Below are 21,919 nucleotides of genomic sequence, written 5' to 3'. Positions count from 1 at the left end.
TCTACCTCTTTCAAGGCCTCCTGCACAACGATCACTAATGTCACACGTCTTAGTGTGATTTGAAGCAGCACTGCTAGTACTTTTTGTATTTCTTGTTTTGTACTAAAAATAATTTTTTGTACGTTTTATTTGAGCTAGTTTGGTTGGCTAGTTTGAGCAACTAGCCAACCAATTAACAAACAATATGAACTTGTTCTCCTGTCAGTCTAGAGCAGAATGACCAAGGGTTTATGATTCTGTGTAATAATCAGTGGATGTTGAGTTATGACAGTGGCGGCTCCAGAGATGCTTTTTTCTGCAGGTGCTAAGAAAGAAGCTAAGCATTTTTCTGAGGGTGCTATGAAGGATAATTTCTTCTTACAGTTCTTAACACACGCAGAAGCAAGCACATCTACAACAGTCACCAATAAAGATGATAGTGAATATGTTTGTTGTTTTAAATATATGAAATGCTGCCAAACTGGTGATGTAATCATTCCTGTTTTATCCACAATATTCCCTTAAACTGTTGATTTCATCCTTGGAAATTTGGGTGGTAGAAAATGATCCATTTTCACATTATGTGCTCCTTTCAGTTGTTTACATGAAGTGAAATTAAGCATACAAGTTAATTTTATGTTGCGAGATGAGATTTTTTTTTAAATCCAATATATAATTACTTGTTGTTTTATTATTATTTTTAATTAGTTGTTGTTTTCAAGTAAAAATATCATAACAATAAAGAATATTATCTTCAATGAAAAGAAAAATAACCTGACATTTTCTATGACCTCCAGGTGGGGCTATTGCACCAGTGGAAATGTGGAGCTTTCTTTATTTCAAATAAAGAGAATCTTTATTAAGCATAAAAATTCCACCACTTTTTGTTAGATGTCAATATACTATGTATTTACTAAAGACATCGTTGACCCAAATGTATAAATACAAATAAATCATATTTCATTTGTCTTTCATGGTGGGTTTGTTAAGGGTTAACCGACAGTCCCGCCATTTCACTGCAAACGTCATGTAGTTTACAAACCATATAGCATCTGGAACAGCTGCGATATGGAGCGAGCTGCGGAGGAGAACGGAGCTGGTACGGAGATGGAAAGGATAAATATTACTGAGAGATGAGGTCTCGTTGATACATTGAATCCAGATAAGAGCTACAGAGGAAGTAGAAAGAACTTGGAGGAGTCTTTTGAGAGTTTGTGACTGTTTTTGAATTGGAAAGAGAGAAGCAGCAAAATCTGTGACCCATCTTTTCTTGTGACCGCAGGGGGCGATAGAGCGCAGCTACGTCTTGAAGATCAGCGAGAAGAAGAGTATTTACGTAAATTGCGTAAATACTGATAAATACAGATCCCTCAAAGTAAGGTCACAAATTATTCTGGCCATCATCATCTGTGACCAGTGTGATCCTGGCTATTTGAGGGTTAATTTTTATTTTAACTGTGATACAACTGTAATGAAGAGGTGGCAGAAATATTAAAAACCGTATTAAAAACTACAAGAGCACTTGGAATCATTGCTTAATCGTTTACCGATTTATGAAATGGCCACCGTTGGTTTACATATTTTAACGATAGCACATAGGCATTGAGTGCGATGGGCGTCAAACAGTTTTCTGAGTCAAACACAAAGTAATAAATTATATTTTCTCCGTCAATGCGATGGTAAATGAAGTTTACAATCCCAGACGTATCAGTATTTACGCAGTTTACGTAAATACTCTCCTCGCTGATCTTCAAGACGTGCCTGCGCTCTATGATGGGTCACAGATGTTGCTTTAACAACTGTTCCAGTTGAGAACATTTTGAAAATGAACTTGCTAAAAACAAGACCTGTGCATGAATTATTAAAGCTTGATCATATTTACATTTGGAGCAAAACATATTACTTTTTAATATGGGAGTAGTTACCAGAAAAGTAGAACAACGCAGTGCATACATCTGCCATTTAACCTTTAACATAAACAAATGTGTATTTTTTCCGGAGGACAGAGTTTCTAATAAGACCCCTGAAAATAACCAAAATTGTACTGACATCAATAAAAGTGCTAAAGCAGATGGATGTCAGGATATCGGTAATTAAAATAAATAGAATCATAAGTTGAAGGGATCTGCATCAATATGTCTATAAAGGTGGAAGTAAGTAGGAATGGAGTTGTGCAACAGTGAAGTGTATCGAAAGAAAGATTTTATGATATTAAAACTATAAAAATGGCTTCCCTATACTTAGTTTTACACCAGATGTTTTTCTACTTAATTTAAACAATTAAAACAGCTTATGAACCATTATTGTTTCTTTCCAATTCCAGATAAGGAACTTAAGGGAGTGAGAGATGAATTTGCCCAACGAGTGTCTGATGCAGTGATTAATCAACTCTTAGATTTATGTTTAAAACATGACGTGTTTGATGATGAGGAGAAGGATTCAATCCTGGAGGAGAACCGCACGCGAGCTAAGAAGGCACGCGCTCTCATTGACGCGGTGATTAGAAAAGGACCCGAGGCCTGCGAGAAGGTGATTGGTTACCTGGAAAGTAAAGACCAAATGCTTTTCAAACAGCTGGGGTTGTCCAGCGCTCAGGCTTCTCAGTCAGGTAAGTGTTATTATATACGTCGATTGGCAGCCCTTAATATTGAAAATATCTTAGAAAAACTTTCTCTTTTATTACAGGAGCATATTTTACAGGAAAGTAAGCAAAGAGAGATGGGGGAAGACATCCAGCAACGGCCACCAGGCTGGGAATCGAACCTGGTCCGTCCGTGTCGAGGACTACAGGCTCCATGTATGGGTTGTGCTTTGCCCCTACGTCACCATAGAACTCTATTTAAATTTGTTCAAATATGGAAAGTTGTTTGCTGTAACAAGCACAGACTAATAAAGTCACCTAGTGTAACAATGCTTTAGAAAGAGAGGTTTGGTAACCAATTACAGCCAGGAACAAAATGTAAACGTGTTGCAGTGTTTGCAACAACAGCAAACATCTGGAAAAAGCTGGTAAAAGTGATAGATACAAACGTCACATTGTAAACAAACAAAAATGTCACTGCAAAAAACGTGTGAATGCTGAGTTAATGACTGAACTACCAATTAATTTTCTTTTTTATGGCCTCTCTCCTGTTCATATCATTTCATTTTAATAAAATATTTTTTTCCAGTGTTGGATTATTTTGAATATTTTTCTTTCTTTTCATTTTTCATCTCTAAATCTGCTCTGACTGTATGCAAAAGAGATGCCAAATGAAAAATAAGAAAAAAAGATTGTTTTCTATTATCTGATGAAAGTGAAATTGAATTATTACAACTAGTTATTGGGGCAAAAGGGTATGGAGAAATAACCTGACATTTCATATGGCTTCTCCAGGTGGGGCTATAGCACCATTGAAAATGTGGCGCTTTCTTAATTTCAAATAAAAAATAATTTTATACTATATATAGGCCTATATGCACTTTTTGGTAGATGTCGATATATCGTGTATTTACTAAAGACATCTTTCACCCAAATACATAAATAAAAATAAATAATTTTCCATTGTATCTTTCATGGTGGGTTTGTTAAGGGTTAACCGACAGTCCCGCCATTTCACTGTAAACGTAATTTCGAAACCATATCACATCTGGAGCGACTATCGGCACCGCGGCGAAATGAAGCGAACTGTGGCGGAGAACGGGGCTGGTACGGAGATGTAAACACTAAATATTACTGAGAGACGAGGTCCCGGTTGAAACACCCAGATAAGCGCTAAAGAGGAAGTAGAACTTGGAGGAGTCTTTTGAGATGTTGTGACTGTTTTTGAGTCGGAAAGTGAAAGCACAGCTGCCGAAGAGGCAGATCCAGTTAAGAACATTTTGAAAATGAACTTGTTAAAAACAAGTCCTGTGCAGGAATACATTGAAGCTTGATTCGATGTTACATTTGGATGTCGGGAATTAAAATCAATAGAATCATGTCAGTTGAAGGAAGAACATCTGCATGGCTACAGTATCATACAGGAGGAAGGAAGTAGGAAGAGCGCTGTGTAAAAGTGAAGAGTATCGAAAGAAACATTTTATGATCTTAAAACTATAAAAAAAATGTCTTCCCTCCTTAACAATGTTTTGCACCAGATGTTTTTCTACTTAATTTAAACAATTAAAACAGCTTATGAACCATTATTATTTCTTTCCAATTCCAGATAAGGAACTTAAGGGAGTGAGAGATGAATTTGCCCAACGAGTGTCTGATGCAGTGATTAATCAACTCTTAGATTTATGTTTAAAACATGACGTGTTTGATGATGAGGAGAAGGATTCAATCCTGGAGGAGAACCGCACGCGAGCTAAGAAGGCACGCGCTCTCATTGACGCGGTGATTAGAAAAGGACCCGAGGCCTGCGAGAAGGTGATTGGTTACCTGGAAAGTAAAGACCAAATGCTTTTCAAACAGCTGGGGTTGTCCAGCGCTCAGGCTTCTCAGTCAGGTAAGTGTTATTATATACGTCGATTGGCAGCCCTTAATATTGAAAATATCTTAGAAAAACTTTCTCTTTTATTACAGGATCACAATCTCAACTGATTTTTGTTAAGAAAAGTCCAGACTTTAGCTTGAGTAGTTAAAAAAAAAAAAACGTGTAGAAAAACTAATTTGTCTTTTAGCCAACTCACCGTTACCACACCTGTTTGCATCTCTATTATTACCTACTTTTTCATCTGTCACGCAGCTGGCAGAAGGAAAGAAGAAGAAGAAGAAGAAGAAGAAGAAGAAGAAGAAGAAGAAGAAACGGCTTGTAAACGAGCTCGACAGCAGGACAAGCCAGGTACATTTGCTTGACCACTGAAAACTTATCAGACAACTTCAACCATACTTTTCTCCACATTTTTATTTTTTTGGTCTCTTTCTTCAGATGGAGTGACTCGGAGCCAGGACTTGTCAGAGCTGCAGCTTCTGCAGGTCGCCGAGCAGCTTGGGAAGGAGTGGAAGCAGGTCGCCATCTACTTAGGCTTGGAATCCAACGACGTGGATGACCTGGAGGAAGCAGAGATAAGTGTAACCATGCGGAAGCAGAAAATGCTGTTGAAGTGGAAGAACAAAAGGAAGCGAGGAGAAGCTACAGCCAAACACCTGCTGGAGAGTCTGAAGGAGATGGAGAACCTGTCTCACAACGTTTATGAGATACTGGAAGGTTAAGTATGGCTATTAGAATAATAATCTATTCATAATTTATTTTTATTTTTGATATTGTTTATTTTCTTAAATGTTCAGAGCACATAGTTCTGTCATGATATTATGATCCCTGATTACTCAGAGCCACACTTCTCATTGTTTTGCTAAGTTCCCGCATCGCTGTCTCCGCTCAGATCTTGTAAGCGTATACAGCTTACCTAAATGTTTCACAGGTTATTCTATACAATGTCCATGATGTAACATTATTTTAATTCCATTTTGTAAGGTAATGCAGTATAAAAAAAAGTTGAAGGAAGCTAAGTCAGTTATATTCACACGTATTTTTGTGACTGTTCTCAGGTATGATGGGCGATGTGAGGGATGAAGCTGCTAAATAAACCAGCTATGAATTTAACATGTGCTATGAAGGAAAGTCAACCTGCGGATTTCAGCTCTTCAATTTTTGTTTTCTGCAGAAGAAACACCTGGACATTTTCTTTTTATGTTTTATTGGCTCTAGCTGCCTGTATTTGAGAGTTGTTAGTCAGGAAAGCAATGAGAGAGGGGGGAAGACATGCAGCAACGGCCACCAGGCTGGGAATCGAACCTGTGCTGTCCGTGTCGAGGACAGGCTCCGTATGTGGGTTGTGCTTTGCCCCTGCATCACCACAGAACCCCGATATCTTTATTTAAATTTGTTCAAATTTGAAAATTAGTTTTCTGTAACAAGCACAGACTAATAAGGTTACCAGGCTTAAGAAAGAGAAGTTTGGTAATTGATTACAGCGTAAATGCTGATTTAATGACTGAATTAAGAATTAATTTTCTCTCCCGTTTGTCATTTCATTTTAATAAAATTATTTTTTCCTAAGTGTTGGGTTGTTTTTAATCTTTTTCCATTTTTCATCTCTTATATTGGCTCTGACTGTACTATAGTATGCAATAGAGACGCCTAATGAAGAAAGAAGGACAAATAATATTAGAAAACCTCCTATTATCTGATCAAAGTAAAATTTAATTATAGTATAAATGGTTATTGGGGAAAAGGCGGAAGCCTTCAAGCCTGAGAACAGCATCCAAACTGTGAAGGAGCGGCATGAAACCATGAGGAAAAATCGAAGCAACATCTCAAGGCAACAGCCACTCTAATAATATTAACAAAATGGGGTAACACTTTATTTGAAGGGGGGTGAATAAGACTGACATGACACTGTCATAAACGCGTCATGAACATCAGTAAGCCTTCATGAATATTTACAACTGTTGTCATAAAGCGTCACTCGGTAAATTATGACACTGACTGATATAAATTTGTTATAAAAGTATTACTGATTGCACTTTAAAAATTAGGTAACTTTATGTTATTAAAGGTAAAGTTTAAACAGTAATGATTTCCTGGTTAATGTCAAGTTGTCATGACAGACATTTTGAATAATGTCAACTTTGTATTAAAAGTGTCAGAATTTACCGAATGACACTTTATGACAACAGTCATAAATATTCATGAAGGCTTATTGATGTTCATGACAGGTGTTATGTCATGTTTATGAAAGTGTCATGACAGTCTTATTCAGCCCCCTTCAAATAAAGTGTTACCGGAAATGGTTATAAAGTCAAAGTCTAGAGCGTCGTCAGTCTCAGTCTCAGCAAATTAATAGGCAGAACTGAAGAGGTGTCCAAACCTGATCCAGTTCTGGCTCTGTCAGGAAGAATGGGTCAAAATTACAGCAAACTACTGTGAGAAGTTTGAGATCCAAAATTTGACAGGAAATTTTTCAAAACACTAAAAAAAAACTGCACATAAACCGAATTAAAAAGCGATCACTCATTATTTCAGCATTTAGCAACTAAAAATAAATGTGGTAACCCTAATTGACCTAAAGAGGAAAAGCGTTAATGTGGAAAAAAAAAATGGGTGTTTTTTTTTGTTGCAGTGTGGACATTTCTTGTTTCAATTGTTTACTGTATATGGTAAAGTTTACCCTGTATGTGTTCCACTTTTCATCATGTATGGATTAGCAAAAACAAACAAGCAAACAAAAAACGCAATATATTGAAACTCATGCACCTTTTTCTTATTTTAACATTTATCAGCATTACGGGTTGAAAGATTTTTCCAGACTGGACAAAAACAAATTGCTCAAAAGCATCACTAACATACAAAGATTATTTTAACATCCACTCCGTGTCATTTTCTTCTTTGTTTTACACATGTACCCTTCTTACCATTATTGCGTTTTGTGGGATCCTGTCTGACAATCTGACATCTAAGAGTTAAAGGCCAAACGCTCTTAGAAATTCCAAGTAAGAGAAACAAAAAAGAAAACACTTCTATTTTCATTATCGGTGGCAACAAGCAACTGATGTACAGCCTGGTATTCTTAGGAAAAGCGTCACTTTTAGCAGATATGCACAAAATTACTGGTGATGTGAATCCTAACATGCATTAAAGTACGACTGCAAGGCTCGATAAAACGGGTTTATGACCTCTAAAACACTCGTGAATAAATAATTATTAGCATAATTGGCATGATTTCAGGTGTGAGTGAATGACAAGCTTCAGAGACAAACCTGACAAGGATATACTAGTTTAACGAGCTTCCAACCAGTTACCTGGAACTGCACAGGGCTTTGAAAGGGTGACCACTTCCTTTGTACGCTCACACTAATCCTTAGCTGTTTGAAGACAGGACGTTCGCCTCCAGTGTGATGGCTGGTAAGACTCGATTAACCACAAATTGAAGAACTTGTCTGTATTTTCCAGATCCTGCTTTTCTCTGCAGACAAGGAGCTCGCCAGAGTGAGAGGGAGATTTGTGGAAAAAGTCTCCAAAGCTTTAATCAAACAGCTGCTGGACGACCTGTTGGAAGACCGCTTGTTGAACGATGGGGAGACCGACTCTGTGCTGGAGGACAACACGGGGAAGGCGGACATGGCCCGCTGCCTCATCGACATGGTGAGGAGGAAAGGGGACAAAGCCAGCAGGAAGATGATCGAACACCTCGAGAACAGAGACCCTACACTTTACTCCGAACTCGGCCTCACCTGTAAGCCAGCTCCAGGTGAGGGCAAAGTGAAATCATTTCTTACAAAGTCTGTGATGTCAAATGGATACAAAAAAAAAAAAAAAAAATTCCAGTTGTGGTAACTAGAGATGATGTCTTTCTCAGTTCCAGCTCCTCAGAACCAGCAGGCCTGGTCAAACTCCCTCGTCACCACGACCGACTCCTTCTGGAACGAGAAACGGAAATCTAAAGATGTAACCTGAACTCACCTCTTGCGTTGCCTCCTCTGACTTATTCAACACGAGTTGTAGCGCTTTTACTTCACAGGGGGGCGTTTTGAATGAGCAGTTGCTCATTTTTCAGCTTACAGTTCACTGTTGTGAAAATAAAGTTTAACAATAAAAAGTAAAAGCAGACAAGAATAACAATTAGACACATATGCAACACAATTTTACTCAATTTTGTTTGAAAAGATGCAGGTAGAAGATAAAAGACCTTATGATTTCATTTAAGTTCTCCCCAAACCAGATAAAAAACTTGGAGTATTTCCACGTTAAATTGATGCTTAAACCTCACATTCTCAATGTTATTTACTCGTTCTGATGATTATTTGTGCCTCGTTTGATATTTCAGGTTTACGCCGTGTCAGATGTGTCCCTCAGAAGTCGTGTGGCCCTTTTAATCACTAATAGAAATTTTGCTAATCCGAGCTTAACCAGAAAGGGAGCCGAGAAAGACGAGGAGAACATGGAGAAACTGCTGAGATCCCTGGGATACGAGGTGGTGAAGCACAACGACCTCACTGCACAGGTATTAAATTGGCCTTGGACTATTTCTGGCATTACTAGGGTTACATTTGACAAAAACAATTAAACTTTTCATAATAAATTATGTTTAGTCAATTTACTAAATAATACTGTCTAGATTTAATTTTTACTGTGTTATGTAAGCTCTATAATACATAGCAAACTTTCAAAATTTTTATCTGAAAACCCCCCCAGAAACTTTGCATTGCTCTATGACAGGGGTGCCCAAACTACGGCCTGTGGGCCGGATCCGGCCCGCCTCCTCATTTGGTCCGGCCCCCTGAACAATACCAGAGAGCATTCAGGGTTTTTTTTTCATATATACTGTATGTGGATTTTTCTTCAACCACCAGGGGGGCTCTTGAGCAGATATGAAACTTAGTTTCCCTCAATGGAATATATACTAGTCAGTACCACTCACCGGTTTTTTTCCATTTGCATTCTGGGTAAAAATCTATCTACAAACACGAATATGTCGTCGGTAGTGATCCAGCCCCTCCCCCCCCCTCCGTCAACAAAACGTTTCTAAGGTTTCTTTCCCGAAAAACTAAGACCGGCCCCCAACCAGAAAAGGGAACAGTCATGTGGCCCTCGCAGAAAAAAGTTTGGGGACCCCTGCTCTATGATGTAAAATTATAATAAAATACTCTAAAAGTTTGTGCAATGTAAACATCTGAGGTATTAATATTTTTGCAGTGCACAGTACTTCTGCAGCAGATTTGTTGCATGAAAACTCTGCTGCCGTTTAGCACATCAACAAAATCAGAGCACAAACTTTGACTCTAAGTCGCAGAATCATCCTTTATGATTGAAATGTGACTTTCATGACTGAAAGTTGCATAAGCAATGAGAAAAGTTCACCTGTAGTTGTCATGGTTGTTCAGGTAGCAAAACATAAATATTTAACATGACAGGAAATTTAGCTTTGAATAATGAAAATTTGTATAGTAATTTGTGTATACAGCTAACTGACAGACAGAAGACGTTTCATTGGGAAATCTGTTTCAACGTTGACATCTTGCACATTCTCCTCTTTGTGCGGTGACTGAATTTTCTCCATCTTACTCTCACACAGAGGATGAATGAGGTCCTGTGCACTTTCACAGAGCATCCGAAGCTGAGGGACACCGACAGCGTGTTTGTGGTGATCATGTCTCACGGGAAACGCGAATTTGTCCTCGGGGTCAACCACAGCGAGGAAAAACCAGACGAATTCCCCGTCGACAACATCTACAAGCACCTGGGTCCGCAGGAATGCCCTGCCCTGATGAACAAACCCAAGATCATCATCATCCAGGCCTGCAGAGGAGGTGAGCACTACCCGCCCTGGTTTACAGCTTGGACCTAATCCTGGTTTAATCTTGTCCCTGCTGGTCACAGAGAGGGGTGGATCTGTGGTGGTCAGTGACAGCGCCTCGGCTAAGGTGGTCTCTGACGACGTGTCGCAGCAACTTCCTGCTAATGCAGGCGGCAACATTGTTGACGATGCTATCCGACACGTCCACAAAGAAAAGGACTTCATCTCCCTCCTGTCCAGCACCCCGGGTAGGTTTGTCTTTTAACTCCACAATGTTCCAGATGTTTTCTCAACTTTTGCAAGAAAACTGTGGTTCGTTACAGACACCGTCTCGTACAGAAGAGAGGATTTGGGCTCCTTCCTGATACAGTACATCGCTGAGGTGTTCAACACCTGCTCCCACGAGGACGACATCGACGAGCTTTTCAGGAAGGTACAAGCATTAGTGATCAGGAAAGAGAGTATTTAGAGACAGGAAAAGACTGAACACGTTCAGAAACGAGTCTCTGTCTTTATTTTCCACTGAACTCTGCAGGTCATGCAGCGATTTGAGGAGTTTCCTGATGACACCAAAAGACAAATGCCAACAAAAGACAGATGCACTCTAACGAAGCGCTTCTACCTTTTTCCAGGCCACTGACACGGCAGCGTTTGGTAAATCCGTGAAGCTAACATTAACTAACATTAACATTTACTGTTTGACAAATTGAGTTGTGCCATTAAAACACTCCTTACCTGTATCTTCATATAAAATTCTACATATACGCATACCAAGATGTTGGGCTTTTGATCTTGTTTATTCTTTTAATTATTTTTTTAGACTGTGAGTGATTGGGCTAATTTACTACGCAATGTATATTTACTTTAATTGGATTCAGTTTCATTCACTTCAGACTATTTTTTTAATACTGTGGTTAAAATAAAGACTAAACGTTTGAAGAAAAACATGGTCTCTATATTCCGGTGTTATTCATATTTCTGCAGCATTCAACACCCTGCTGTACAAGTACAGTAACATAGCAGAGTTAAACTGCATTAAGCAGTTGCATTGTGCAAAAGTCTGTCTCATAAGTTCTGGCAGATCCATTTATAGAAGAGTTTTGTTCATGTTTTGGTCACTGAATTTGAAACCAGCATAAGAAAATAAAACAGGTTGCTTTAGTGAGGCACATTTTAAACTAAACAGATGATCTAAATGGATTGGACATTCAGTCGAATGGATATAATTCACCACATGTAAACATGCATCCATGCAGACATGCAGAGTTAGGGACGCTGACAAACTGGTTGCACCAGTAGATTGGAAATGCTCCAGTCATTAAGAAAAAAATGTGAAAAAGAAACAAGCTGCCAATGTTTTGATTGAACAAGCAGAACATCAAAAACAACGCCGCTTCCTTTTTCTTATTGCTCCTTGACTTACAGGAGCTGGGAAAATAAATAATAATAAAAAAAAACTATAAAAGGCTACAAAAGATCCCATATGTAATATTCAAAATAGTGATGAAAATACAAAATAGATATCGCAAACACATTGGAGCCGTAGCTGAAAACTGGATGACACCTTTTAAAACCACAACATCCCTAGAATCGCCTGAATATTGAGCTTGCTGCCTCACATCTTTGCAAAAAGTTCAGCTTAACTTGATCTTTAATCAATCTGTTTCAAAAGGTCAGTAAACACACATCTGTTCTGGTTTTTGCCAAATCTGTGCGACTTTGGGTGAAACTTCAACTCTTCGAGCAAGTTTTCCTCCAACTCATGTAAGTGAACAAAAAGGTTTTTGAATCCACAAAAAAAGATAATTGGAGGATTCTTCACAAGGCAAAGACGTCTAATTAATATAGTTTATAACCTGGTTTAATTAAATTTCATCAGACTTAGCAGATCATGCTTATCGGTGACATCAAAAGAAAGGAGCAGATTCGATGCAGCAGTGGTGAGGTTACCTCGTAACAGGAAGAACCAACACAATGAAAGGCGCTCTTCCAAGAAGGCTCCCAGCTGCCTGGAAAAGAAACATAAATCTTTAGCGGCGTGATTACAGAGACACTGCTAATCTTAGCTACCCTAAACGTCTTGATGTTGGAATTCCTCAGCCTGCATTCTGCACAAAAACTTGGAAACATTTCTTGAAAACTAACCCAAAATAAAAAATACTCCTACGATTTCTGAAATGCTTTTCAGATCGCAAAGTATTGGTAAACATTTCTACATTTTGAGAAACTGTCAGAGTTGACACCTATTAAGCACAGCAAATAACACAGGAAAGACAAGAGAAAGTTAGATTCTTAATACTCGCGAGGAGAACAGACAGAGATGTGCTTTCAGTTACAATCTCCTACTGCTCTGAAGCACATTTGCCTGCCCCTCTCTTTTTATTGTCTTTAGGATCCCTAATCACAGAGAGCGCTGTAACTCTAAAGGGAGGGGGAAAGACACTTCATCACACAGTCACAGCGCCAAGATTATCGCTAACTAACAACACAATCTATCTCGCACTAGCTTATCCAGTTCCTGACCCAGGATCAAGCAGGACAAGTTGTACATCTTCACGGCGATGGTTTTATAGCTATCTAAGAGGTCAAAGTGGGGCGTTCTGTGAAGAGCTGATGTCACTGCTCTTCTTCAGAGAGGCCCTCTGAGAAAGCAAGCCAGAATGATTAACAATACAGAAACATTCCTTAAAAGATATGACTAAACCAAATAAGAGTACAAGAACATATAAAACAGTATAACAAATAGTTGATAATAATACAATTTACCTAACAGAAACTCCCAACCATCAGTGCTCGTACTAAATGCTGTTTTGGTAACCGCTGTGTTACTGATAATAACTGAACTCAGTTGTACAATTACATATTAAAATTACTTGTGCAAGAAGTGAAGGTCAGAAAAAAATATATTCTGGATTAATTTTGAAAGCTCCCAAAATAATCTGGAAGCTTTAGTAAAACTTTAAAAAAACTTAATTTATTCACTATAATTTTGTAAATATAAGAGCACAAGACAAAACAAACGCCACAAAAAAAGTGTCTTCTTCTCTTTTCTATATTAAATTTGTGTACTGCAGCGTGCACGCATACCCACAAAGCACATCTGTCATTTACCAGAGTAAACACGTGAGACATGGGAAGTGAGTGCTGGGATCCTGCTGGCTGCAGGGGAAAAATGAAAGTCTATAAGTGGCACATGTTGGGACAGGCTAAATATTCACCGAGCAGCACTGAAAACATTGATATAGGAGGAATGAAACTGAAAAACAAACACTGAACACATTCTAAACCCAAATACTTCTGGTATCTCGTTCTGCAGCCTACAGACTGAACCTGCAACAACATGCAGACACTCAAGGTGTGGAACAGCTTTGTGCAGGGGGGGTTATGCGCAAAAGGTGTTCACAGAAAACTAAATATAAGGTGGAGAAAAAAAATGGGAATACCTCTTAGTTATCTGCACATTTTTTTGGTCTGACTGGTTGTAATCTTTTTATACTACATACATAAAACTCGACAGATCTTCAATCCTGCATTAAGACCTTTCTGTTGTCTCTGATTGGTTGTTGTTGACTGTGCGTTTCTGCAGACCTCAGCAGTAGCGCTGGGAGGAGGTGGAAAAGCTCCATCTGTCTGTCCACAGACCACCTGCGTCTTACCGTAAAGTCACAACATGGTGGCAGTTTTAGTAAATAAAATAAAAACATAGTTTTGTAAACGTTTCACATTTTGACACGTTACAACTCAAAGCACTTGGAGGGGATTTTTAAAGTATAGTGAGCAATTAAAAAAAAAAACACATATGAAAATCAGAAAAGGGATGTGTGCATCGGTGTCCAATACCACATATACAAACACAATCTACAAGAATTCGTAGGACAAACTTTATCAAAATGAAAAGCAATTACTGACTAATCCTAGATTAACTCAAGACCAAAGTTTTGACGTTTTAATAATAATAATAATAATAATAATACTTATCTCTTTCCGTCCAAATGACAATTATGCACTGCTTTGTGTTGGTCAGCATCATAAAATCCCAATAAAATACATCACAGTTTATAGCTGCAATGTGGCAAAGTGTAACAAAGTGTTGAAATGGTATGAATGTCTTGTAAGTGATGCACATAGAAACCTGGGAGAAACACAAACAGGTATTTGATCTGTATGTTCATAGTGAAAAAGGAGCTTAAGTGGATGTGCATGTGATCAGTGGAAAGTGAAAACCCGGAATTAATGTAGCTCTAAAACGATATTTAATCATGTTAAAGATTATTACAGGTTTTTCTTTACTTGCTGGGAATATTATTTAACCAGATTGCATAACTGAGTTCATCATAGTTCTCAGGGTTCACATCTTCAGCAGCCAGTCAGAACTTGTTCCTAGAAAAATAATGAGCTTCCAAGGAACCGTGCGCAAATCAAACAGCTGTCTCCACCTGCTTTTATGAGCAGACTGAGTTCCTCAACACACACACACACACACACATCCGTAACTTTCAGAGGACTGGGCATTCGTCTCCTCAAGTCTGAGCAATGGCAGGTAAGGCTTCAGGATTTGGGATTTATTCACTGCTCACCTTTCCCCCCCCCCCATGTCAGGATTTTCACAGCTGGATTTTTTATTATTATTATTATTATTGCAGATAAGGAGCTTTTCAAAGTCCGCAGCAAATTCGTGGAGAAGGTGTCAAAGTCGATGATCAGTCAGCTCCTGGACGACCTTTTGGAGGATCGTGTGCTGAACGATGGCGAGGTGGAAAGTGTGCTTGAGGACAACCCCACCAAAGCAGAAAAGGCGCGCTGCCTCATCGACACCGTGAGGAAGAAGGGCATAAGAGCCAGCCAGAAGCTGATCGACCACATTAAAACCAGAGATGAAACGATGCACTCTGAGCTGTTCCCTGATTCACAAGATCAACCGGGTGAGACTGCAGGGAAAGCCTTACATTGTTACGAAGGATAAAAATAATACTTTGACATCATAGCAACACAAATGTTGTGTTGTTTTTTTTTTTTCTCAGATGCAGCTCCTCCGACACAGAGAACCTGGTCAAACAGACTCATCCCCGTGTCTGACTCCGAGAGGACGAAAAAAATGAATGATCCAGACGTAAAGTTTTACCATTACAATCAAAATATTCTCTTTACCTGACATAAATAACTGTAGTCAGACTGCCTGAAAAGGGGATATTATCAATGACAAGCTGTCGATTGTACAATTAAAAGTAAAATCATTGTTTGTAAAAAAAAAAATGTATTCAGTCCTGCATTCTTGCACTATTCTTGTTTTTTCCAGATTTACAAAGTGTCCGAAAAGTCTCTGAAAAGCCGTGTGGCCCTTTTGATCACCAACAGAAACTTTACTGACGAAGACTTAACCAGAAGGGGAGCTGAGAAGGACGAGGAGAACATGTTGAGTCTGCTCAGATCCCTGCAGTATGAGGTGGTGAAGCACAACGACCTTACAGCAAAGGTATTTCAAACCCATTTTTAAGTATTTCTTTGAATTTAACTGTTGCATTTATAAAAAGATTCAAACGTAAAAGTTAAGACACTTTGGGCAAAGCAAACCTTTCTTACAAGGTAGCATTATTTTTGGTTTGTTCCTTCATTTGGAAAATCTCAGAATGCAAGAAAAATATTAAAACAGGTATTCTTTTTAAAATATAGTTTTCTTCCAATTCAGAACGGTTATATTTTGCTATAACCTCTACATCAGCAAAACTGTGAACCCTGCGTTAAGCAGCAGTAACATTTCAGCAGCTAAAATGTATAAAAAATGTGATGCATCGTAACTTAAGCCATAAATTGTAACTCTTATTCAATCAAAACATTTTTCTAGGCATGTTTTAAAGACATTTTATATGAAATGCTAAACTTTTGTTGATGTGCACGGCTGCACAATCAAAACACAGGTTCTTTAAACGCTACAGTGCTTTTAGGTGAAACTCTCACTGCACTTGCCTCAACTTGATGGTTGATTGAGTTGTGGGGTTTTTAGTCTCTGTCAACGAGCAATAAAATCACGGCGTTCCTTTTCAGGTACAGCTCTCAGTTTCACGATTAAAGTGAGAGTCGTACCGCTCCTACATAACAGAAAGTTATGAGGATGAAAAAAAATCACTTTATTCTACATACCAGAAAATAAGGATCGTTGCACCTGAGATGTCTCATCTCTTTTACGAGTTCATAAAACACTGACTGCTGTTCGTTTTCGCTTTCCAACAGGAGATTGAAGGGGCTCTGCGTCAGTTCATCACACACCCCAAGCTGAAAGAAACAGACAGCGTGTTTGTGGTGATCATGTCTCATGGAAAACGGGGATTGGTACTCGGAGTCGACCACAGGCAAGACAAACCAGACGAATTCCCCGTTGACAAAATCTACAAATATCTCGGCCCACAAAAATGCTCCGCACTGATGGACAAACCCAAGGTCATCATCATCCAGGCCTGCAGAGGAGGTGCTCATCATTCACCCCGAGTTTGAGACTGCAGTGTGGTTCAGATCCAGGTGTAATTATTGCTCGTTTGCTACAGCTTTGGAAGGAGCTGCCATTGTTAGCGACAGCGCGAAACCCAGCGTGGTGTCTGACGAGGCGTCGCACCGGCCACCCTCTCCCAAAGGCGGCATCGTTGAAGACTCCATTCGATACGTTCACAAGGAAAAGGACTGCATTTCCCTCCTGTCAAGCACGCCTGGTCAGTTTGTGTCTTAAATCAACTGGATGCACTTTGTTTTTTCAGATTACAATCAGAAATCAGTAACTGCATGTAAGAAAACTGTTTTTTTTTTTTGTTTTTGTTTTTTACAGATACTGTGTCATACAGAAGAGAGGATTTGGGCTCCTTCCTGATTCAGTACATTGTTGAAGTTTTCAACACCTACTCCCACCAGGATGACATTGATGAACTTTTCAGAAAAGTACTTTTTTTGTTGTTGTTTTTCAGATGGCACAACGTTTGAAAACTGGAAAAAAAAGAAAGAAAAGAAAACAGAACAGAGTGGAAAGAGTCATTTTTGTCTGTTTCTATTCTGCAGGTCATGCAACGCTTTGAAGACTTTCCTGATGACACCAAAAGACAAATGCCAACAAAAGACAGATGCACTCTAACAAAGCGCTTCTACCTTTTTCCAGGCCACTGAGACGTTTGGTAAATCCATCTGTTGTTAAGCTAACGCTACTCTTACTTTTCTTTTTTTTAATATCTACCTAATAGTTTGTACTTTAACTGGAAATTAGCCCCATTTTTATTTTACAGAGGAAATCATGAGCTTAACTTCACTGTCCTGCAGATCTATCTATCTATCTATCTATCTATCTATCTATATATATATATATATATATATATATATATATATATATATATATATATATATATATATATATATATATATATATATAAACTGGATAACAAATAATCAAAAAGAACCCTGAGAAAACATGGTTTCAAAAGGATAACCTCCAGCCCATTTTGCCAAGATGAATCTGAATCTCAAAACAGCTCCACTAAGATATAAATGTAATCCAATTTCTTTGCATTTCATGGATGAGAAATGTTGGCACCAAAAACCTCTGAGTTGATCCCAGTTGGTCTGATTGTAAAATGATTGCAAAGTTTCTTTAGGAGATCGGAGCAACCGAACTCACTACCAATTGTCTTGTGGAAAAAAAAAAAAAAAGCTGTTCATAAAAGTTCCTGTTTATGTGAAATAACATTTTGTTTTCCAATAAAAACCCGACTCCAGTTCTGCTTGAATACATGTAAGAAACTGCAAATGAACATAAAAATCTGACAGCCAACATTTCAAACAGATCTGGTTCATTGTGAGAATAAAAATAAGTCCAAGTTGTTGACACAGTGGATTAATTTCAGTGATGCAAGGAAGCTGTTGCCTCTGTTTAGTCAACCTGGTTTGACCAGGTATCTAAGCAGCCAATCAGATGACAGTTTGCAGCATCACAAAAGTCGATGCAGCTACTTGATTTAAAAAAACAAAACAAAAAAAAAAACACGGTGCCAGAAAAACATGGAAATGAGAATTGAGTTACATAGAGAGCTGACTGAAGGAGATTCTTATTGTCTGCATAAAAAAAACACACAATGAGGTTTCAGAAATAAAGCGTTTTTAGCACTGACTCAACAGAAAGAAAATATCTGTGTGTCTGTGTCTTGTTCATTTTTGGTTAAAATGCAGCCGCCTTCAGTAAATTAAAATAAGGTTTTTAATGAGGTCCGTTCATCAGATTAAAAGTGCCTTTTGAAAATAACAACCTTTAAGCTCATATTAAACATTCCTTTTAATATGATGGCATCTCTATGAATATTTTTGATCTGATCAGTTTTTTCTAATCATGTCACATTTTCATTCGCTTTAAGTGAAAAATCTTCATATCTAGATTAAAAAAAAGACTTGAAAACATCAATTGGTCTACATAACGTGTTTAACTTAGTGGACTGAGTTACTGAAATGAACCCTTTAACACTATTCTAATGTAATAGATTACTTGCATTGACTAGAGTATCAGATGAACATGGAGGGACGATGAGAAATGATGAGAATCAGTTTTCGCTCCCTCTGGTGGCATAAAAAGGTCAATACAGGTTTTCCACCGACCAGAAACTTCTTCTGCTAATCAAAACACAACATCTCCAGATCATTTTCCAAATAGACTTTACTTGAAAACAGAAAAAACAAGTACAAAACAAAGAAAACCAGTTTAACACAATACAACAGAAAGGCAACACATTGAGTAGGCCAGTGTTTCCCAGCCCTGGTCCTCAAGGCACACAGACCTGCATGTTTTAGATGTTCCCCTGCTTCAACACACCCCATTCAGATGATTGCAATTCAGCAAAACCCTGCTAATCAGCCAACAATTGAAATAATGTGAAATAATGTGTATAAATGCAGGTCAGTGTGCCTTGAGGACCAGGGCTGGGAAACACTGGAGTAGACAACATGGCAACACGGTTGCAAGTTTGCGAATGTATCCATAAACGAATGAGGGCCTCTCTGACTATCTGTTCATACTGCCATCGACTAGTCGAGGAGTAAAAGAAGTAGCCCGAGAAAATAAAATGCGCTGTTTAAAATTCACGTAAATTAAGCAGAAATAAATTTTTATTTAAGTAGGCGAGACTCTGCTTAGCTTAGCTGAACTGACTGGCAGTGTTAGAGTATCAATAAAAAATACAAAAATCAAGACACGCAACCAACACTCCAGCTTGACTCGACAGTCCAAGAAGCTACAGAACATTTGATCTTAAACATACATGCATACAAACAAACAAACAGAGAGCCACACCAGCTACGTCAGAAATAAACTAAAAAAAAAAGAAAAAACTGTATAACTGCTTTAGCTGTGTATAAATAAAAAAAAAAACAGTAAAACAAAAGAAGTTTGGTAGTGTGGGGATTCAACAAGCAAAAACATAAACGTCTGTACATGGTTAGTTTTCTTTGTCTGGTCCCCCTCCCCTTGCATCTGAACACAGAACAACACTTCACCATGCAGGGCTTTGAAGGAAACTAGAATAAAATATACACACACACACACACACACACACACACCCACACACACATATATATATATATATATATATATATATATATATATATATATATATATATTATATATATATATATATATATATATATATATATATATATATATATATATATATAAAAACTACAAAACAATAGGTAAAATATTGTCTGTGAAAACACTGCAGGTGAGTGACCCATCACTTCGCTTGTACAACACAAAACAGAGAGTACAAACAAAGTAGTGTCTTATTTGTGAATTGGGATGCCTAAGAATACGTACCATTGAGTGACGTCCCACTTCCAGAAACGTCATACCCTTTAACAACATCCAGATGAACAATTTGCAGCACCACATGTTTACAAAATAGCAACTCATGCGAGATCACCTCTGGTCCTGTACACTATTTGCAGAATGCATCATACGTGACACACTGTGTGCTAAGCACGTTCCAGATCAGTCGTTTCCAACGCCGACCCTCAGGATGAACCGCCACGGACGCTTTAGATGTTTCTCTGCTTCGGAAAACCTGATTTTGATCAATTGGGCTAATTGCCAGGCGCCGGTTGAACTTCATTTATCAGAATCAGGTGTTTTATTGCAAGAAAACATCTACAAGACGAAGGGCAGTTTGATCTGAGGACCGGGGTTGGGAAACGTCGTTCTGGAATGTAGTTTTTCATACAGGACACTGAATGAACTGGTTTTGCCTGTTTTCATTTGTGTGTGTGTGTGTGTGCGCGTGTGTGTGTGTGTGTGTGTGTAGTTTTGTGACTGTGTGCGTGTTTCAGTGTGACAGCAGCTGAGGTTTAAGACAGAGTTCCTCCAACTATGGAAGCAATGACAATTCCCAAAACCACACAGCATATAATGATCATGATTTTCTTCTACGGAGAGTTAAAAAAAAAAAAAAGAATAATAACATAAAAAAAAAATCCCACGCAGCAGACAGGAAAGAGAGGAAAACATGTTAGCAGTATGAACATAGCTTTAATACATTTGAGCAAAGTGGAACTCAGAAAACAAAAGTGGGATCTAATAACATAAAATAATCTCAGGAAATTTTCGGAGTGCAACTATTACAAGGATTTGTAAAAGCTCACGTTTGAACTTCCTGCACTTTGTTCAACAACTTAAATAACGTTAAGCTTTACAGGTAGAGAGAACTCAGTGAAACGTAAGATTATCATTTAAGATTATAATCAATTCTTCACAAAATGCAGGCAAATAAAAGAGTGCTGCAATTGGGATGCCTCAGAGGACAACGTTTTTGTCCTCTGAGAGGAAATTCAGCTGAAATTAAAGTTACTGTCGTCACAGTAATAAAGTAGAATTTAACTTTTTAGAGATTGCTTGATTTAATATTTCAAGGTAAATATATAACATCAAATCAATCCGTCTTCTTGAGTTACAGCATATTGAGTTCTCTCTGCCTTAGTGGCGTTTTACGCATCCAACAAACACGATCACTCCACAGTGTTAAAAAAGCAAGGGCAGAGAAGCAGCTTTAGCTCCCTCTGGTGGCAGAAAAAGGTCAATACAGGTTTTTAACACTATCTCAATAAATATCATTCATAACGACAAAACAAAAGCAAGATGATTTATTTTAATTTAGCAAAAGAGCTAAATGATAGGAACCAAAGACCAAATAATGGACTTATATTACAGTTATTCTCAGTTGGTGCATTTCTCACTACTATTTGTTCAATCTTCAAATCAAAAAGGCAGTTCCTAATTTCTGTGATGGGCCAAATGCTTTTGGTGGATCCATGCAAATTTCTTATGGCATGCCGATCAGATTGTTGATATGGGTTTCTGTCGAATAGCCTCAACCCAAGCAACATTTACGCAAAAGGTTTGCTGTATAAATCTTAACAAATGGAAGATGCGAGAACTAATTGTCATGATGTGTTATAACTAGACTTTATTCCAAATCTATCCTGAACTGAAAAGGTAAACAGGATCATATTTTCAAGCCAAAACAATGAAATATATAAAATAAAAATGGATTTAAATGGACCTTTATATCCTTTTCCAAAGCAAAAGCAAATCATTATTTGCTCCCCCCCCCCCCCCCCCCCCCCACCCCCCCGCCAAACACAACATCCTCTTTTTTTTTTTTTTTTT

General features: G+C 38.2%; 4 protein-coding genes across 6 annotated transcripts in view; 3 read left to right on the top strand and 1 right to left on the bottom strand.

The window, feature by feature from the left end:
- The first annotated feature begins 997 nt into the window (after positions 1–997).
- LOC106952937 (caspase-1) lies at positions 998–6,005 on the top strand. 2 transcript variants are annotated; one of them, XM_015041399.1, is made up of 5 exons: positions 998–1,078; positions 2,303–2,587; positions 4,692–4,787; positions 4,875–5,153; positions 5,495–6,005. In XM_015041399.1, exons 1-5 carry the CDS (start codon positions 1,048–1,050, stop codon positions 5,530–5,532), a joined length of 729 nt encoding a protein of 242 aa, XP_014896885.1. In that variant the 5' UTR covers positions 998–1,047; the 3' UTR covers positions 5,533–6,005. The 2 variants fall into 2 exon arrangements, with proteins under 2 accessions (XP_014896885.1, XP_014896884.1); XM_015041398.1 differs by lacking the exons at positions 998–1,078; positions 2,303–2,587 and adding exons at positions 3,570–3,667; positions 4,167–4,451.
- A 1,186-nt stretch (positions 6,006–7,191) lies between these two features.
- On the top strand, positions 7,192–17,539 carry LOC106952931 (caspase-1-like). Its single transcript, XM_015041388.1, has 9 exons — positions 7,192–7,850; positions 7,918–8,196; positions 8,305–8,393; positions 8,773–8,949; positions 10,021–10,255; positions 10,326–10,490; positions 10,566–10,675; positions 10,778–10,874; positions 17,381–17,539. Exons 1-9 carry the CDS (start codon positions 7,844–7,846, stop codon positions 17,386–17,388), a joined length of 1,167 nt encoding a protein of 388 aa, XP_014896874.1. The 5' UTR covers positions 7,192–7,843; the 3' UTR covers positions 17,389–17,539.
- Positions 14,664–17,539, top strand: LOC106952932 (caspase-1-like). Of its 2 annotated transcripts, none has more exons than XM_015041390.1 (8): positions 14,664–14,782; positions 14,886–15,164; positions 15,270–15,352; positions 15,539–15,715; positions 16,471–16,705; positions 16,782–16,943; positions 17,057–17,166; positions 17,284–17,539. In XM_015041390.1, exons 1-8 carry the CDS (start codon positions 14,776–14,778, stop codon positions 17,386–17,388), a joined length of 1,158 nt encoding a protein of 385 aa, XP_014896876.1. In that variant the 5' UTR covers positions 14,664–14,775; the 3' UTR covers positions 17,389–17,539. The 2 variants fall into 2 exon arrangements, with proteins under 2 accessions (XP_014896876.1, XP_014896875.1); XM_015041389.1 differs by having other exon boundaries at positions 14,667–14,782; positions 15,264–15,352.
- A 2,662-nt stretch (positions 17,540–20,201) lies between these two features.
- The window catches only part of stx1a (syntaxin 1A (brain)), a 46,448-nt gene continuing 44,730 nt past the window's right edge, over positions 20,202–21,919 (bottom strand). The window contains exon 9 of the mRNA XM_015041391.1: positions 20,202–20,679. Within this exon, the coding sequence (XP_014896877.1) occupies positions 20,602–20,679 (78 nt within the window). The 3' untranslated portion in view covers positions 20,202–20,601. The remainder of the gene's footprint in view (positions 20,680–21,919) is intronic.

Source organism: Poecilia latipinna, unplaced genomic scaffold (genome assembly GCF_001443285.1).
Source record: "Poecilia latipinna isolate Pla-1442-1.1 unplaced genomic scaffold, P_latipinna-1.0 Scaffold549, whole genome shotgun sequence".
Lineage (NCBI taxonomy): Eukaryota > Metazoa > Chordata > Actinopteri > Cyprinodontiformes > Poeciliidae > Poecilia > Poecilia latipinna.
This window is presented reverse-complemented; position numbering and strand designations above follow the sequence as displayed.

Bases quoted from the DNA above. Each gene is read 5' to 3' on its own strand.
- LOC106952937 (XM_015041399.1), top strand. From the start codon at position 1,048: ATGGAGCGAGCTGCGGAGGAGAACGGAGCTG. The intron at 2,588-4,691 runs GTAAGTGTTATT...TCTGTCACGCAG, and splicing joins CGCTCAGGCTTCTCAGTCAG to CTGGCAGAAGGAAAGAAGAA. The intron at 5,154-5,494 runs GTTAAGTATGGC...GACTGTTCTCAG, and splicing joins CGTTTATGAGATACTGGAAG to GTATGATGGGCGATGTGAGG.
- LOC106952931 (XM_015041388.1), top strand. The intron at 8,950-10,020 runs GTATTAAATTGG...ACTCTCACACAG, and splicing joins ACAACGACCTCACTGCACAG to AGGATGAATGAGGTCCTGTG. The intron at 10,491-10,565 runs GTAGGTTTGTCT...GGTTCGTTACAG, and splicing joins CCTCCTGTCCAGCACCCCGG to ACACCGTCTCGTACAGAAGA.
- LOC106952932 (XM_015041389.1), top strand. The intron at 15,353-15,538 runs GTAAAGTTTTAC...TGTTTTTTCCAG, and splicing joins AAAAAATGAATGATCCAGAC to ATTTACAAAGTGTCCGAAAA. The intron at 15,716-16,470 runs GTATTTCAAACC...GCTTTCCAACAG, and splicing joins ACAACGACCTTACAGCAAAG to GAGATTGAAGGGGCTCTGCG.